General features: G+C 36.2%; 1 protein-coding gene and 1 long non-coding RNA gene across 5 annotated transcripts in view; one reads left to right on the top strand and one right to left on the bottom strand.

The window, feature by feature from the left end:
- The first annotated feature begins 1,062 nt into the window (after positions 1-1,062).
- LOC310723864 (uncharacterized protein) overlaps positions 1,063-19,766 on the top strand; it is an 80,559-nt gene continuing 61,855 nt past the window's right edge. For all 4 annotated transcript variants that reach the window (XR_014532817.1, XR_014532818.1, XM_083537290.1 and 1 more), the window contains exons 1-2: positions 1,063-1,243; positions 1,333-1,433. Coding sequence is in view for 2 of the 4 variants with exons in the window: in XM_083537290.1 (XP_083393416.1) it covers positions 1,359-1,433 (75 nt within the window). In the remaining 2 variants the exon portion in view is untranslated. The remainder of the gene's footprint in view (positions 1,244-1,332; positions 1,434-19,766) is intronic.
- On the bottom strand, positions 3,118-4,565 carry LOC310725638. The gene is made up of 3 exons (XR_014533454.1): positions 4,440-4,565; positions 4,119-4,184; positions 3,118-3,476 (listed from the first exon to the last, which is right to left on the bottom strand). It is a non-coding gene; the product is annotated as an uncharacterized lncRNA (long non-coding RNA).

The raw sequence follows: 19,766 nt of genomic DNA, 5'->3' as shown, positions 1-19,766 counted from the left end.
TTTCATATGGAGTCTTTACAGAAATATGAGTGCAGTCAATTGTGTTGATTACATTTGGAAAACTGAACATTGCTGCAAACTGCATTTTAATTTCAGCCTGTTCTTGCACAGTGAAGGGAAACCTGATGTTTCGACTACCCACCCTAATAATAACATCCAAAATGACAGGCATTATGACACTCAGGGGCAGATACCAGACCTATAGCATGAGATTAAATAGAATTATATTATGTTTAAAGAAGATCTTTGTGAAAAATGTAATTATATATAACATTTATATAAAGTCAACCTGTTGTCATTAACCCCAGAGTGGTGAGGACCTGTATTTGGACGGGGATGGCATGGTTCCGGTGTGTTGCCCTCTGTAGTACTGGACCCAATTCAGCACATAGATCCAGGAGCACAGCTGTAGGAATCTAAATCAGCTTATTAGCCAGTCTTCAAGAAAATCCAAGAAATCATCATGGTTCCTGGAGACTCTATTTCGCATTAATCTTCCATTGGTGTAATCCTCCAGCAGTGCCATCATGCAGCATTACACACGGGAGTCACCACAGCATTTATGTTTTATTCCAGCTCATTATGGAAAGATAAAATAAACTGATATTTGGTCCTGTGCCATGAACATAAAAGCAATAATAGCTACAGAAAAGCTCCTGCTTCCCTCTGTACCAGGTATTTAAATCCCATTTAAAATGCTTTCAGTGATTCTACATTCTGTTTCTATTAAGTGTTTCAACAGTTTGCATGTTAATTGGCTGTATGGTGCACTTGAAAGCATTTTATGTGAATTTATGAACCACATCTGGCTGGAAAAGACATGTGCCCAAATACTTTTGACAACACTGTGTATCAGCTAAAAAGCAGCAGCTTCGGATCAGTCGCGTTTCCACTGGGATTCAACTCTGAAAGATCACTTTTAATTTTTATTATATGAAATATTTCATATTATATATTTGATATTATTACAGACAACTAATCAGATTTCACTCCCTGACAATGTCTGAGCCAATGATGTTTGCAGATTTAGAACTCGAGCCTGTTGGCCCCGCCCACTGCTTTGTGCTCTGTGTTTGTACTTATACAGTTCTTTCACGCGCTCCGGTCGGAAGTTAATGTTGGGCGCGTGAGTTTTTCTCCACTTTTCGCGCGTGCACATCGACGTTCCTTTCGCCGTTATAAATCTATCGCGCGCGAGCTTCAACCCCGTTTTGTCCCGGATTTAGCGGATTTTTACCCAAAGGTGAGATACAGTGAAATGTAGCAGCTGAGCTGCTCGGGGAACAGCTAGTGGACATTCTGGAGTCATGAACCTCTGCATTTTTCTTCCAGTGTCCTGATTCTTTACACCTCTGATCATGAAATCAGAGTCCAGACGGAGATCTTTAGGAGAACCTCCACACACTCCTGCTGCTGCTGCTGCTGGATCAAAGGTACAATTTATTCATGTCTGAACTTTCAGTGTGGTTTGCAGGGCAAAGATACATCATAATGTATTTTATAATTAAATAATAATAAAAAAATTCCTTAACTTTAAGTGTATCACAATAATCTGCTGTTTTTTTTATTTATTTTTTTATTTAAAAAAAAATCCTTTTACAAGGAAACACGAAATTTCTCCCCAAATCTTTAATCCAGGGGAGTCAATCTCAAATTCACAGTGGGCCAAAATTAAACACTGGGACGAAATCGCGGGCCAAACTCAGTATTTATTGAAAAGTGTTTTTGATGTGCATGCATAATTGTGCATGTTTTCCGTCTCTCCAGATGTGTAATGTTGAACCTTTTCATATGGAAACAAACTTTAGTTTTGCTTAAACACTGAATCTGAAACAAACAAAGTTTAATATTATAAACACATGAGAAAATAAATTTAAAATAAAACACACATCAGTGGTATTAGTTTCTTATTACATTTCTCTCTTTGAGCGGTCAAAATACATGTAAAGACGCTGCAGAAAGGCGTTTCCGTTATAAAAAAGACTCAGTGCATTTTTATCATGTTCCACATTCAAACATTCATTAAACATTTTTCTTTATAGGTTTGCTCAATCTTTCAAATTATTCTTATGTACAGTGTCCCTGTCTATTATTCCTTTTAATTTCGACTCATTTTACTATGGAGTTTTTGAGAAAACTAAAGGCAAAATCACTCAAAACATCACTGCATTTTCAATTACTGTCCATATTCAAACACTCATAAATATTTTCTCTTATAGGTTTGCTCAGTCTTTTAAATAATTATTTTTTAGTGTCCCTGTCTATTACTCTCTTAAATATTAACTTATTTTACTGTGGAGTTTTTGAGAAAACTAAAGGCAAAATCACTCAATACCTCAGGTGCATTTTCAATCATGTTCCATATTCAAACATTCATAAAACATTTTTCTTTATAGGTTTGCTCAATCTTTCAAATTATTCTTATGTACAGTTATCCTGTCTATTATTCTCTTAAATATTAACTTATTGTACTATGAAGTTTTTGAGAAAAGTAAAGGCAAAATAATTTTTTTTTGGAAAGATTTCAGAAAAAATACATTCTTGTTTTGTCCGAACATATAAAAATTGGGATATGGATTTCACTCCATTACAATGTTTTTTTTTATTTTAAAACACAAATAAAAAGAGCGAATAATGAAAGGTTGCAATTGTGCAGAGACAAGTTTTATTTACAATCAAATATTCATCATGTACATCATCAGTGGCAGTTGAAACATTGCCAGAACTGTTCATTACCAATGACACTTCTGGGTATATCTACACATGTAGGATGATACCACTCTTGGCATTTAGAGCACTGGACCATGAGCTCATAGTAATGAGCTGTTCTGCAAACACAGTAAACAGGTATTGCACTCTCTCGACATTTCATGCCAAATGCGATACTGTTTTTTGTAAACGAAGCATACAGTTGTGCCCTTAGCCTGCTTTCATTAAATATGCATACCTCTGGTGGGTGACCCTTGCAAACAGCATATGCAAATGCTATTGCGAATAACCCACAATTGCTGTTATTTGATTGCTGCTGCACAGCTGGTTGCAAAACATCAAACTTGCCTGACTGCGTCCTCACCAACCAGGACAGTGTTTGTAGTGTTTGTAGTGTCATACACAGAGAGCTGATTTTCATTACAAAACAAATTGCTGACTGTGATCCAGTGGCATTGCCGAATGTTCAATATTTGCAGAAACTTATTTTGTGGGGTTCCAACAATTCCACCATTTGGAATCGCACTAAAGGGCAGAACAGATTAAAACCCATCAATGTGCATATTGTCCTTTGCCATGAGGTAGCTGGCCAGGTCGATGATATCACAGGTCAACCAGTAATCAGGGTGAAGTATTTGTTGCAGCATTTGTATTTTTGGTGGCCTGCATAGTCTTCGAGGAGCAATTGTTTCTGATGGACCTGCTTTATTCCAGATTGGCCCTTCGATTTTTGATTGTCTTCTCCTGATATTCTTCACTGGTTCTTTCTGAAGATACAGAAGATACAATTTATTTCTTAGATATTTTTGTGCCAGTTCAGATTTAAATTTGATGCAGTGTGAAGACAAAAAGTCAATCTTGTTTGTGATCTTAGTCTATTAAGTATCTTTATAATGAGGGACAGCAGTGTCAGTTCTACATTTTGGGACCTTCTAGAAGACCACATGATAAATGTGAGGGACCATGAGATTAAATGCAGTCATAATCATGCAATGATAAACCATTCTTTTAATTAATCAGCTGATTTTCCTTTGCCTTCAGACTGCTCAGGTGTTTTGGGCTACACTTATATTTGTTGTACTTCAGGACTATCATCTTTCCTCTCTGCCTGTGTTTTGTAATAGTGAAATTGAACATGCTCGTCTCCTGCCATATTGACACTGGATATACAAACATACAATTTCCAATCAATATATTCCTCCTTCTAAATAAGATGTGAAAGTTGATTCAAGAGATTGGAAGCCATGACTCTGCTATCATAATAACAAGACATCAGTTTACACATTCAGTAACACTTTAAAGTGATTACAGATTACAGTGATTGTTCCCAATATTTGTACCTCACCAGTTAGATTTTTTTACTATATATATATATATATATATATATGTGTGTGTGTGTATATTTAAACCTGGATCACATCTTCTGGCTTTTTCTTTTTCTCAGGCACTTTTGGGGGTGCCTTTGAAGACTTCTCCTGACAAACACACACACACACACACACACACACACACACACACACACACACACACACACACACACACACATATATAAAAACCCATTTTATTTAAAATAAATAAGGATTTAGTTTAAAAGCATATGCTTCTGCTCTTTTTTTTTTAACAAGAATTGTTTAGTTGTTGTTGTTATTATTATTATTATTATTATTATTATTATTATTATTATTATTATTATTATTATTATTATTATTATACACTCCGAATAATAATACCTTGTTTTTTACATCTTGGAATGGAAGAACCTTGACTAGTGGAGAAACATATAATCCTTTACGCCTCTGACGTCTCTTTTTCCACTGCTCCATTTCCACTCGAATGGACTAGAAGAGACACACATACATCACACAGGTTTCTTTTTTTTTTATCTTTTAGATTTTTTTATGAAGTGTATCTTACAGCATCTTAGTTTATAGGACTGTGGTGAGACCTGAGATGTTGTATGGATTAGAGACAGTGGCATTGAGTAAAAGACAGGACATGGAGCTGGAGGTAGCAAAGCTGAAGATGTTGAGGTTTTCATTTAGAGTGACGAGGATGGACAGGATTAGAAATGAGTTTATTAGAGGGACAGCGCATGTAGGACGTTTTGGAGACAAGGTGAGGGAGGCGAGATTGAGATGGTTTGGACATGTGCAGAGGAGGAACATGGGGTATATCAGTAGGAAAATGCTGAGAATGTAGCCATCTGGAAGGAGGGAAATAGTAAGAAGAAGGAGGAGGTTTATGTATGTGGTGAGAGAAGACATGCAGGTAGTTGGTGTGAAAGAGGCAGATGTAGAGGACAGAGAGGTATGGAGAAGGATGATCCCCTGTGGCGACCCCTAATGGGAGAAGCCAATAGAAGAAGAAGAAGAAGATATTACAGCATCTTGGTTTATATTTAGGGAACATTGAATTGCCAATATTTTTTAAAAGGTGAAAGTACAAAAATATTTCATTACTCTCTTTTTTGTTTGTTCTGTGTCTTCAAATTCACGGAGCAGTGCATCGTGCATGCTCTGATAAATCTGGACAAAGTCATCCAATCTTGTCAATCTCCTTCTCTGGAACCTAATTTTTTTTAGGTCCCATTGACTTTTTTTTCATTATTCCTTGTGTCTGATTGTCTTGTGTAAAGTTCTGAATTATGGACAACAAATTGTAGTTATTTAAGGCATTACATTTATGCATTTATGTAAAAAAAAAAAAAAAAGAAAATTTATCAACAAGCTATTAAAATTAATCAGTTGAGTTTTTACCTGATTATTGGACTGACTGACTTTTTTATAAATCTGCCTGAAATGTTGGTAGGCTGAGCCTGTACCATGACGTCCAATATCACCTAAAGAATTACATTGTTTGTTTGTTTATTTTATTTTATTTTTAAATCAGTAGTAATGTTAGAAAACACTCCTATCAAAAAACCTACCTAGCAATAGGCCAGACCACAGAGTTGCGTGTGGAAGGAAGTACCTGGTCAAATTTTCAATGAATGTTGGGGCGTAATAGCTGTTTTCTTTCCCATTACGGTCAAGAGGTGCTTTCACTATTACCTTCTGGAAGTGGCTTTCAAGGGGTGTGTTTCCCACATCATTCTGAAAGGAAATGTTTTGTATTTAAACATTAATGTTTATGAAGCGAATTACGTTGTGTAGCTGAAGAAGCAAGACACAGGAATTAGTTATATATAAATATAATTATCTATCTATCTATCTATCTATCTATCTATCTATCTATCTATCTATCTATCTATCTATCTATCTATCTATCTATCTATCTATCTATCTATCTATCTAATGTTTATTCATTCATTCATTTTCTCCCGCTTATCCGTAATTCGGGTCGCGGGGGCAGCAGTCTAAGCAGGCCCCCGCCTCCGACCGCTGCCCAATCCTCATAGCACCGTCCCTTACGGTCCCTCCTGCAGGTGGTGAGCCTACAGGAAGGTGGCCCCACGTCACTCCGACATCACAGACCTTGATATTTCCCTCGTAAGGGCCCCCCTGGAGCATAGAGGGTTAAGGGCCTTGCTCAAGGGCCCAAGAGTGGCAGCTTGGCGATACCGGGGCTTTATCTAATGTATATAATGTATATTATTACAAAATTGTCTTTATGTGCATTAGCATAAATAATTAATATGTGCTATTAATAATAATATACATTATATCTAATGTATATAATGTATATTATTATTAATAGCACATATTAATTATTTATGCTAATGCACATAAAGACAATTTAGCAGGCACTTAATTTAAATCAAATTGTGGTTCAAGTAATACTTAGAAACATCATGCAAATGTTAGGGAATGTCTTCAAAACCTTCTTTTATGTCCTTGAATGTAAAGTTTGGACTTATGTACATGATGAAAACACACATAGTTGAGATGTCCTTTATAAAAATCCACTGCAGGTCAAGACAGAGATTCAACATAGCACATTGCTGCAAAAGTGTGTATTGTCAGCAGTCTACATATATAGCAATAACTGTTAATAACATTTTAATGACCTTGTAGTCTTCAGCAACAATGTTTTGTTCCTCAACTTCCAGTTTTCCTATTTGTTGCATCAGTGCTTGCAAGTTGTTATAGTGCTTAGCCACATTGTCTCCAGTGCATGGACTACAAAACAGGACTGTGGCACTGAGGAGCACCTCATCCATCTGCTTCAGATTTTCTGAACATGCAAGTAGCCCAAATGTGTGCATTGCAAGTTTGTAATGTTTTGGCACTCTAAAATGAAAGCAATAAAAACAAAAATTGGTTATGTTTCAAATGCTTTATACATTAATCTCAGTTAAAAAAAAATAAAAACCTACTGTTTTTTGCACAGACACTTTGCATTTTTCATTATGTGGCTTAAGCATCTATGAAGGATGGGAAGATCAAACTTTTCTGCCTGGTATTGTCCACTGATTATTTCAAAGTACTTCTTCAGGAGATCCTCCAGACTTAGTTGGCAGAATGTAAAAGAAATAGAATTCAGAAGCACAAGGGAGCCATCACAAATGATCATAATTGGCCTTTTGACTGCCTTTTTCCTATACATTCTCATCATGTCTGTTTGGAAAGCCTGCAAGAAGTACATGACAGATGCTGTTGTGTGGTCACAAGTAAGATAGGTTGCAATTGGAAGAGGAGATGCCCCCTTGGAAGGATTACGCACAACTAATTCATACACATAGTATGGTCGACTCGTGGAGCTTCCTTTCTGAATAATACTTCCTGTTGCATCCACATAGACAATGTCTTCTTTGCGCCTTCTGTAAAACACTGACAGTGTTTTCTTAGACCATAGCATTATTGCTTTTGGGTGCATCATGACCCTCTGTAGGACTTCATTGTCTGATCCTTTCTTTTCATCAATTAATATTTGTAGACTTAAAAGTTCGTTTGAATAAGGTCTTTTCAGTTGTCTTTGGGTGCATGCAATGGTTTTCAAAACCTCTTTTGTTGGTGCTTCATCCCTGCACCCAGACTGTACCACCATCTCTGGGATTTTTTGCATGGATTCCAAATATACATTTCTGGGCAGTTTGCTTTCCAGAGTTTGTGCAATAGATAAACGTGCATCTGCACGCACTGGTCTCCTTTTCAGTTCAGTGGTACTGTGATAAACATCTCCTCCTGTGAATAGCACTGCTGCCTTCAGGGTGACCTCATCGGTCACTACCACACTAACATTAATTGGGCAATTTTCAAATCGGCAGTAGCCCGTACATTCGAATAAAGGTGTGTTTTTTTGTGACAGCAGGGTTTTCACACTGTGTCTTTTAAAACCAAAACTGCAGTATGGGTGAATTGACCATATTCCCTTCGCAATCACGTTTGTCCACTGTAACCCTTGAAAACATCTTCCTTTCTGATGCTTTCTTAGCTCTTGCCATTCTTTCTTGTCAATAAAAAAGAACCATGGCTCTTGTGGCAAACTACATTTAAAGAATGTGTCCTTTTCCTCACTGCTTTCTGTAGACATGTAAGCTAATTCAGCCAAGTCAGGTTCCTAGTCATGATACTGTAACACAAAAACAATTCCAATTGTGATTTCTTATAAAAAAAAAGTATATATGCATTATTATATCATTTGGCAATAAATGTTATTAATTTGATTAAATAAATTTTATTTATTTACTTAGTTAGTTAGTTAGTTAGTTAGTAAATGGTGAACCTGTGTATAATACCTTCTGCTGTATGTGATAATTTCACATTTCTCACAGTGCACATTTTTGAGGCAAAGGTTTTAAATGACTTGATTCCTTTTTTTTAATCATATTAATTTTTTTCCCTTTGCATATTTGTGTAATCGTCATCTTGTATTTCATATCAGACTGCTGTTTGTTTTGATGTTATAGAACATCTGAAATATTAAAGATAGACCTTACATTTAATATTATGCTAGTATATACTATACTACTATATTTCTATGAATATACAGTCTGTATAGAAATGAATGACTTCTCAAAACTAAAATAAACACATTTTGTTGCTTTTAAGCTGGAATTGAAAACAGACACAGTTTTTGTTGTATCCGGCTGTATTCACTCAGTTCAATCTATTACATTGCAATGAAATACTGTATAAAACCAAAAACACTGTTATAAATGAATACATTAATTACTGAGTTCTGACTGAAAAAAGTGAAATAGCATCGCCAACTTGTGTTTGGTTTTGTTGTTTTTTTCCTTTTTTTTAAATTACAAACTTACTAACTTTGCACATCTAAACTTTGCACATTTTGTCCATTTTCTTTGCAGAACTGCCCAAGTTCAGTTCAATTTTATGGTGACCGTTTGTTGACTGCAGTCTTCAAATCATTGTACAGATTTTCGATTAATGTTGAGGCCAAATAATAACAATTTAATCTTATCTGATCATAAGACCTTTTTCCATGTGTCCTCAGAATCTTTACGGTGCATTTGACAAAGCTCATTTATGACTGCCTGATTTAGGTTACAAAACCTTTTGTACGAAGGGGTGATCCTTTTTCCAGCTCAGTGTTTCTTCTTTTTTTTTGCAGTCATGTTGGCCTTCTATCTTTCATTTGGATGGTATAAGTTGCATTGAGTACAGCTTACTAAAACGTACAGCAGAGTATAGTACAGCTTACTAAAAGAAAAACTGTGTCTGTCTTTATTTCAGACTGCAAAGCAACACAATGTGATTCTTTTAAAGGGAAATTATTATTTTTATACCCAATTTTGTACTGAAGCAAAAACCAAGATATTTTTTAAATATATATTTTATTTGACTACCTTTAGCTTCTGAAGATTCAGGCTTTTTTTCAGAACAAGGACTGTTACCCTTTAAAAATGTTGTCAAATTTTCCCAAGAGCCCTGAAAGTAGACATTATCAACAACACAAAGTAAACCCTTAATAATAACTAAACATGGAACATGCTAATTTTATCTTTTACTTCATAATATAGACAATTACCCTCTGATCAGGAAATGCTGATTTGCATTTAAGGTGTTGAATAAGTTTATCTTTTCAAAATAATATATTTAAATATTTAATGTCTTTCTGCATAAGTGGAGGCCAATTACTGTCTCCCACATTTCTCCTATCCTAAATCATTCTAAATGTGTAAATAATACACATAAAAGTGCAACACCATGCAATCCTAAACAGTTTCTATGTTATTTAATTTATTAATACTTAAAAAGTATACTCTATTGCATATTGAACAGCTAGTGCAGTTATAGTCATTCAAATATTTTTCAATAAGAAGACTGGACCTAATTTGTGTGTTGTATAATACAATGCACACTATTATTGTATAATATGCATTCTCTATCAATATCACTCTGGATAATTGTAGTGCATACTCTAACAATCATTTGAATATTTCACCTTGCACACAATGTGTCACAGTTACCATAACAACAACTTATGACAGACAAATTACCAAGGAGGAACTGTTTTCTCCAGAAGCTTTTTCCTCATATCTCACTTTTGAGCTGCTCTTGTTCCCTGATGTTTTCTGCCGAAAAGTTAAGAATAAACTTGTTCATTTCGAAATATGATCATGATTAAAGTTATTTGACATTAAAAACTATATTTGTACAAACTTTAAAGTACATTAGTACCTTTTAACTTTAGCATTAATAGCATTTTTTTACAGAAGAGAAAATACCTTCCAAAGATGTGCAGTGGCTTTGCGAATTTTTAGCCGATTCAACAGTGTATTGGGCATTTCCAAATCTTTGCAGACGTCTCCCCATAAACCAGATTCATGATAAATACTGTTGTTATTCATATTGACACCAGGTATAGAGCATTTTGAAATGCTTTGCAATATTTGGTCCAGGTTTATGGTAAGTGTCCTTGACTATAAAATGACATAGAACAATAGAAAAACAGGTTTTAGTTAAAAAAAAATAAATAAATAAATATATATATATATAATGTATATGTATGTATGTATGTATGTATGTATGTATGTATGTATGTGTATGTATGTATGTATGTATGTATGTATGTATGTATGTATGTATGTATGTATATATATATATATATATATATATATATATATATATATATATATATATATATATATATATATATGTATATGTATGTATATATTCCCTTGTGTATATACTTGCCTTTCCAAAAATGGTGAAGGTGCAGGTTCTGAAATAAACACACACAACCATACACAGACACACCCACGTTTAAACAAACCCTAGTTTCTGAACATTTATAAATACAAACTTATTTCCACTAAAATACAAAATAATATAATAATAATAATAATAATAATGATTTATTATTATTATTAACACTGACATTCACTGCAGAAAATAGATCATGCATTTTGCCTCTCTTTTTGATTGTTATTTTATAACTGGGCCACTAAATGACCCTAATCAGCGTTCAAGCCAAATGAATAAACTGAATCAAAAATGTTAAAGCTCAGTCCTTTTTGCATGCAGGTATGCATTTATACATCTAAAATTTATTTTTGGCAAAACTTTTTTAAGCAGTTACATTTGTTTTGCTTTGCTTTGTATTTATTTTCAATTATTCAAGTCACTGTAGCTTCTCAATTTGCATTTTCCCTGACACTTTAAAAAAAGGTCAAACAATGAAAGTTGATTATGGTTTTTATATGGTTTTTACACAGTGTTCATAAGCTGTGGCAAAATGCTTGCGGGAGTGGGCTCATGGGGGTGCCCAGTTGTTGTGTATTCCACTTAATTTTTTACTAAAACAATCTTTGGTACTCCTCTAAGTCTATTTTTAACTTGCCATGGGGATCCCTGATACATTATGGGGGTCCCAGATCCCCCTAGCCCCCCTCAATTCAAGCACTGGTAACAGTCCCGCACAGGGCTCTACATAAAGGTGATTATATATATATTACCAGCAACCACGCAAATAGTTAGATAAATCGCATTTTTAACAAATATATATATATATATAGGTTGTGTAGTGTCTTAAACGTATAGTATCTTAAATGTGTAATATCTAAAAGCCTTAACTCATACAATTCTACAAATGGTGACAGTCCTGGAAAGGCCAAAGTTAATTACTGAACCATCTGGCCAGATGTTTTCCTTTAAGCCAAATGTATGAAAGGCCCATAGTGCTTATCTTATGAGCCGTGACTGGGAAAATGAGACGGATGGTCGTCCTTAAATCAGTATAAGCCGAAGTATAGAATATGATCCAGGATGCATGTCCTCTTGGGAAAAGACCTCTGACCCGTTCTCACTGTATGTTAAGATGAATGGTCTGGGAAAGTGAGCGCTGGTACATTTGAGATATATTAAATCTGGACAAAGACAGGTTTCTCTTTAAGATAAACATTATTGCACAGTAGGCTCATATACATCTGTTATACATTAAGAGGCGGACCCAGAGAATGATCAGAATATATAATGAGTGTGCAGCCATGGATCGGGAGTCAGACTTTGAATCAGAGCGTGCTGACTCCAGGCTTGACCGGAAGGCCTGTAAAGATGCTATATTTCTGTGCTGAATAAAAATCATTATTTACACGAAATAACTGCGTCTACGGAAATTCCTTCCAACCGACAGCTACACTCCATCAAGACGACGAAATACACAACAGTTGTAATAGGGTATTTTTTCTTAATTAAATAGCAAATTACCTTGGTAAAAATCAACACATACCTGTGCCTAAGATTACTCATCCTTTATTCTGAATGTTGTCAACCTTTCCATGCAAAGACATGCTAATCGATGCTCTAATGGCTCCACATCGTCATAAAAAAGATTTACAGCATGTGAAAGCCTATCACTGTATTAGAATAGTGACTAACTGCCCAATGAAAGTGAACTTTTTGTCAACTGTGGTTGACTCGATGGTTCCATAAAATACATACGAAGTAAAAGTAACTTAAAAACACAATACATAAACAAAAACAGGCTAGAAAAGTACAGAAAAGAAACGACTGCACTCCACTTATAGACAAAACACAGCAGAATTATTTATACTGTGTATGTATGTATGTATATATATATATATATATATATATATATATATATATATATATATATATATATATATATATATAAAATCTAAATAAGAAATAGCTTTATTGCCAAGCACGATTGCAATTACAATGAATTTGTGTTGGTGACAGAAGCCTCCAGTTGCTCATTAAAAAATAAAGGTATGTGAAATAAAAAAAAAAGAATAAAAAATTGTTAATGCACATTTTTTTAAAGATAAGTAAATAAATACATTGTATTACTGCTCAGAAAAGTACAGATAAAAGTGATATTGGACATTATTTATTTTATTGAACAATGGGGAAAGCATTTAATGGTTCATGAGATTAACAGAGGTAAATATAATATGTACATTTCAAACAAATGGTAAAAAAGCTAGTAAAATTAAAGAAAAGAGGACAAAAAGAAGTCTGGAAAGTTATATTTGATGACATCTAGAAGAAAATATTGACATGGTTAAACTTATTAATGGCTTGCAGCCTGTTAAATACCGAAATTCGGAACACATAACTTATCTTGTTTGTTAAAAAATACATATTATTTCATAAATAGTAATATAATAATGTTACTATAATAATATTATTATAATAATGTTATTATTATAATAATAATACTAATAACATATAACATTATTATTGTTTCGGTGTGAGTAGTAGAAACATATTTTTGGACAGGGTAAAAAAACCTTGTTACGTTTTTTGTTCAATTTCTTTCGATTAATTTATATATTTTGTCCAGAAAGCTTGTAATCTATTACAGTCCTCATGCTTCTGCAGAACTCATTGGTGACATTCTGCCACAGACTCTATTGCAGCTTAGTCCTATAGTAGTTTAATGATAATTAAAATGCATTTTATTAGGCACCTTTCAAGACTCAATGACACCTTACAAGCACAGGATTGATTGATTGATTGATTGATTGATTGATTGATTGATTGAATGCAATACAACCAATAATTTGTGATATTGATTATGATAAACAGACATTTGACAAAAATAGAAATATGTAATTTCCAAACAATAAAACAAAAGCCTAATATAATAGGATAATTTTAGGTGTGTGAATCAGTGCGCAGAAGAGAGTCAATAAATGTCCACAGGTGCTGAAGTCAAAGTAGATACTGTTGTGCAGTCTGGCGGATTCTTGATTGAGTTTGCTTAATCTTTAAAATGCCCAAGTTGTAATCTGGGGGAAAAAAGGCAAATTAAAAAAAATATATACACTTATTTCTGCATTTGAAAAAAGAGTACAGTAGAAAATCTTGAAAATCAATACACTAATTGACAGGGTAAATCTGAATGAGAAACATTTGAAAGATTGAGCAAACCTGTAAAGAAAAATGTTTTATGAGTGTTTGAATATGGACAGTGATTGAAAATGCAGCGATGCTTGGAGTAATTTTTGCTTTTACTTTTCTCCAAAACTCCACAGTAAAATGAGTTGGACTTTAAAGGAATAATAGACAGGGAGACCCTTAATAAGAATTATTTAAAAGATTGAGCAAACCTATAAAGAAAAATGTTTTATGAGTGTATGAATATGTGACATGATTGAAAATGCACCTGAGGTTTAGAGTGATTTTGCCTTTAGTTTTCTCAAAAACTCCACAGTAAAATAAGTTAATATTTAAGAGAATAATAGACAGGGACACTGTACATAAGAATAATTTGAAAGATTGAGCAAACCTATAAAGAAAAATGTTTAATGAATGTTTGAATGTGGAACATGATAAAAATGCATTGAGTCTTTTTTATAACGGAAACGCCTTTCTGAAGCGTCTTTCCATGTATTTTGACCGCTCCCAGCACCCATACCGTAAGTGCACGATTAGACGCGCAACACTAAACAAAGTGCGGCTGCTTAACCGTGTATTTCCAAGATGCGGCTGCTGAACCGCAGTGTAATGTTGAACCTTTTCATATGGAAACAAACTTTAGTTTTGCTTAAACATTGAATCTGAAACAAACAAAGTTTAATATTATATACAAATGAGAAAATACATTTGAAATAACACATCAGTGGTATTAGTTTCTTATTACATCTCTCTCTCTCTCTCTCTCTCTCTCTCTCTCTCTCTCTCTCTCTCTCTCTCTCTCTTCCATTGATGTAAACCTTTTACAGGGCAACAACACAATCAAAAATAATTATTTCCTTCAATTAAAAAAAAAAAAAATCTTTCAACTATTAACAGTCCATGCCTTGGAGTAGAAAAAGTCCATAAAGACTGTGGTATCTGAAATTCAATCAGATTCCTGTAAGGTTGAAATGTTGGCCAGATGTTTCCATTTAAGGTTATGAAAGAGAAGGCCAAGTGTTTATGTTAGTGTCTGGACCAAGAGGATGTAGAGGATGTATGTGCTGTTTTTGGAATCTGTACAAGTCGACTTATGGAACAAGGTTAAAGGTTACATGCTCGATGAAAGAGGAGTTCCTTATGCTTCGCATTACTCACCATCAGTGAGACTCCTGAGTGGGGTTTTGTTCATCTTCATTAAAGAGAACAGTTGCTCACAAAGATATGTGCTGCCAAACATAGAGAGCATTTAAGCAGCTTGGGCACGGAGTTGGAGCAGTGTGTCGGGGAGGAAACATGGAAACTGTGCAGCACACACAGAGTCGTACTTTGATTTGAGCGTGTCTCTACACTGGAGTTCAATCAGCTCTATTTGGAGGTTGGTTGCTGCGCTTTCCAAGTCAACCACAAACGGATTACTGAGCAGTTCAAATCTGCATTTCTGGGCTTCAAAGTCACTGGGTAACTTCAGCGCTGAGTTTTTCAGCGGCCTCGACTGACGCGCTAACGCACTAACAAAGCATTCTGGGATTTGTAGTATTAGCGGTGTATGCGCTATATACTGGTGGGCCAGCTGTAATACACACTTGATATGATCTCGTGGACCAAATATAATTACACCGCGGGCCAGAGTTTGACACCCATGCTTTAATCAATTGTCCTATTTGATCTGTTCTTCAGCTTTTTACTCAGTTAATATAGTAAACAATATTTTATACCAACAGCTTTTACACATGCAACCAGTTAACAGATCAAATATTCACATGCGTATCCTAGTGATTTCCCAGAGGAAGTTTAGTTTTAAAGTAAAGTATTAAGTGGCGGACTGCAAGTTTGTTTAGTTTCTGCCTCGCACTTTTGAAAATTAGAACCATGTTTCCACTGTGTTGAGTACTAGTGTAGCCTGGAATCACAGTGTTGATGGACCGAAAGAGAACAGGTGGTCTTAGCCTAAAAGGCATCTATTATCAAAATAGGCCAACACAACTACATCTGCTCGAATACACCCCGTTTAATCAGAGCATAAGCCTGTAAAATAATGGAATAGCCAGAGTAGAATAGAATAGCCTTTATTTGTCACATATACATTACAGCACAATGAAATGTTGTTCTTTGCATATCCCAGCTTGCTTGGAAGCTGGGGTCAGAGCGCAGGGTCGGCCATGATACGGCGCCCCTGGAGCACACAGAGGGTTAAGGGCCTTGCTCAAGGGCCCAAGAGTGGCAGCTTGGCAATACCGGGGCTTGAACCCCCGAACTTCCGATCAGTAATCCAGCGCCTTAACCACTGGAGCCACCACTCCCCCACAAAAGATTTGATCGAGGGATTACTTTCACTTGATCGCTCACCAGGGAGGGTTAAATCCCTTGCCCGGCTACGCCAGACCAACCGAAGATCCGCGGCGCTGCGGTATCGTTACGTTTAGGCGGGATTCTGACTTAGAGGCGTTCAGTCATAATCCCACAGATGGTAGCTTCGCACCAGTGGCTCCTCAGCCAAGCACATGCACCAAATGTCTGAACCTGCGGTTCCTCTCTTACTGAGCAGGATTACTATTGCAACAACACATCATCAGTAGGGTAAAACTAACCTGTCTCACGACGGTCTAAACCCAGCTCACGTTCCCTGTTAGTGAGTGAACAATTCAACGCTTGGTGAATTCTGCTTCACAATGATAGGAAGAGCCGACATCGAAGGGTTACATGTGATTATAACAGGAGACAACATACAGCGGGTAAAATAAGTATTGAAAACGTCACCATTTTTCTCAGTAAATATATTTCATAAGGTGCTTTTGATATTGTTAGATTTGTATTATTTCCCATGTGATCAACGATGCCGTGGTGTGTTTTCTGATCAGGGAAGAATCACAGCACGCAGAATGGTGCAAATGTTGTTCTTCAGTTTATTGCAGATAACAGACAAGTGTATATACACACTGGAATAACCCTGAGCTAAAGCTGTTCTTGATTTGGTAAGAAGACAAAGTAACTGGAGATGTGTGAGTCCAGATAAAGACTTCCATAAAGATAATATAGGAATGTGTTTAGAGAACCAGTGTGAGAACCATCTTAACACTAATAGACATGAAATCCAGACATACAAAGATATCAAACCATTTAGAACATTCAGAAGTTTAGAAATCCTTCTGTAACCAATGCAATCAGTATGTTTGTAAGGATGCGAAGGTCTTGAGAGAGCTCTTCACTTTTACCCATCATGAGATGTTTCTTGTGTGACACCTTGGTAATGGGACACCTTTATACAGGCCATCAGTAGGGACTGAAGCAGCTGATATTGATTTACAATGACAATAGGCAGGATTGCTTTCTAATTACTGATTGATATCTACTGCTGTCTTGGCTTTTCATTCATTTTTGCACCTCCCTGTCTTCATGTGTTCAATATGTGTTCAAAATGTGTTTTCTTGTGTGTGTGTTGTTTCACGACATTAGACAACTTCATTTATGGACATGTATGGTTTGATTCCTTTGTATGTGTGGATTGCATGGGTTGTTACCAACATCTGATAAAGATTTCATGTCACTAGCACCTTTACAAATATATTTACTGAGAAAAATGTTGACATGTTCAATACTTATTTTACCCGCTGTATTTATGTGTGTGTGTGTGTGTGTGTGTGTGTGTGTGTGTGTGTGTGTGTGTGTGTGTGTGTGTGTGTGTGTGTGTGTGTGTGTGCGCGTGTGTACACTGGCATGTAGGGGAGATAGTTGTTGGAGAATTGAGTGCAGCTGGTGATGGAGAAATAGGTAATTTAATGTTAGCACTAGCAGAGCTGTTCAGCTCCTTGCTTCTTGAGATTAATGGCTTCTGATCATGAATTCTCCTCCTGTTCAATGAAATGTCCGGCCATCAGAATGCATGCAGTATGAATGCAGTCTGTCTGAATTGCTGTACATTAATATGAATGCAGTCTGTATGAATAGCCAAACATGTATAACAAGAGTCTAGTGGACCCAGGAGTCTAGCAGGGGGAGGGAGAAAAGGACCTGCATTAAAAACGATGTACAGTAAAACCCAGAGTGACTTATTTCCTTCTTCTTCATTCGGCTTCTTCCATAAGGGGTCGCCACAGCGGATCATCTGTCTCCATACCCCCTGCCCTCTACATCTGCCTCTTTCCATCCTCAGCATTCTCTTACTAATATACCCCATTTCCATGAAACTATACTGCTGCTCACAGATGGTCACCTCTTCTCTCAGCCTGGCTTCCACTACTCTTTCCCATGACTTCATGGTGTAACTGATCAACTTAATTCCCCTGTATTTACTGCAAGTCTGCACATCTCCCTTATTCTTAAAGATCAGTACCAGCACACTCCTTCTCCATTCCTCAGGCATCTTCTCACCATCCATTCTTATACGTCACTCTATGATCCTCCTTCTTCTTAAAATACGTGTTTACCACTGCCATTTTCCTCTTTTTAGCAAAAATCTACCACCATCTGCCCTTCCACATTCCTCTCCTTAATTCCATACCTACCATCACCTCCTCATCCCATCTGTACCCTTCACCTACATGCCCTTTAAAGTCTGCCCCAATCACCAATCTTTCATTTCTAGGATTACAGTCCACCACTTCATCTAACTCACTCCAGAATTTTTCCTTCTCCTCCATCTCAAGCCCACCTGTGGAGCATAAACACTGATGATATGTATCATCTCCCCTTCAACTTTCAGCTTCACCTTCATCACCCTATCAGAAGCTCTCTTCACCTCCTCTACACTCTTACTGTACTCTTTCTTCAGAATCTTCCCTACACCATTTCTCCTTCTATCCACACCATGATAGAACAGTTTAAACACCTCCAATGTTCCTGGTCTTATTCACTTTCCATTTGGTCTTCTAAACACACATATCTACCTTTCTCCTCTCCATCATATCAGCTCCCTCTGTTCCTTTACCAGTCATAGTACCATCATAGTACCAACCCGAACCTCCACTCTCCTCCACTTCTTTTGCCGCTGCCTCTGTAGACGTCGTCCTCCTTCTCCTCCTTCGGCCAACCGTAGCCCAATTTCCACCGGTACCCTGTTGGCTAACGATACCTGTGATGGTCGTTGGTAACCCGGGCCTCGACCGATCCGGTATGAAATTCTAATTCGTGATCTGCATGTTTGATTTGGCACATGTTTTACACTGGATGTCCTTCATAACGCAACCCTCCACATGTATCCGGGGTTGAGACCAGAGTGCACTGACTTGTGCAACACTAATGGCTGGGTCAGAGTATCTTCTTTCCAAATGTAAATTGTGTATGTAGAACACTTTGGTCAGGAACTGTTCACATTTATATTTAGGTAGGTGATTTTCAGCTGAGAGTCTGAAAGTGGAGGTACATTTTAACAAGTTGATTGAAAATGCCCTCATAGGCCATTAGGAGGAAGTAGGTTGCTGCTTTTGACAGCCACAGATAATTACCTGCAGTCGTCATCAATGTATTGTTGTCCCAACCACAGGGATTTTCACACATCATTTGGAAGACAGCATGCAGATCAGCTCAGAAGGTACTGATTGTTTGCACCAGTCCAGATTTTTAACTTTGTCTAATGAGAGCTACTATTAGCAAATGTTCTGAATCAGAAATGTATTTTGCTAAATCCAAACATTGCTTGAACATAGTTTCAGGTAGCTTTGTGATCGTGGACTGAATCCTGTTAAGCTCTGATGTTATCACAGAAGCACAATAGGTTCCACAGTCTTTTCCTCTGTCTCCTGGAATTGAAAATAAGATGATATAATGCTGCCTGGTCTGGTACTGGGA

This window comes from Silurus aristotelis (assembly GCF_946808225.1).
Source record: "Silurus aristotelis genome assembly, chromosome: 1".
NCBI lineage: Eukaryota > Metazoa > Chordata > Actinopteri > Siluriformes > Siluridae > Silurus > Silurus aristotelis.
The sequence above is the reverse complement of the archived record's forward strand: the minus strand, read 5'-3'. Positions and strand labels throughout refer to the sequence as shown.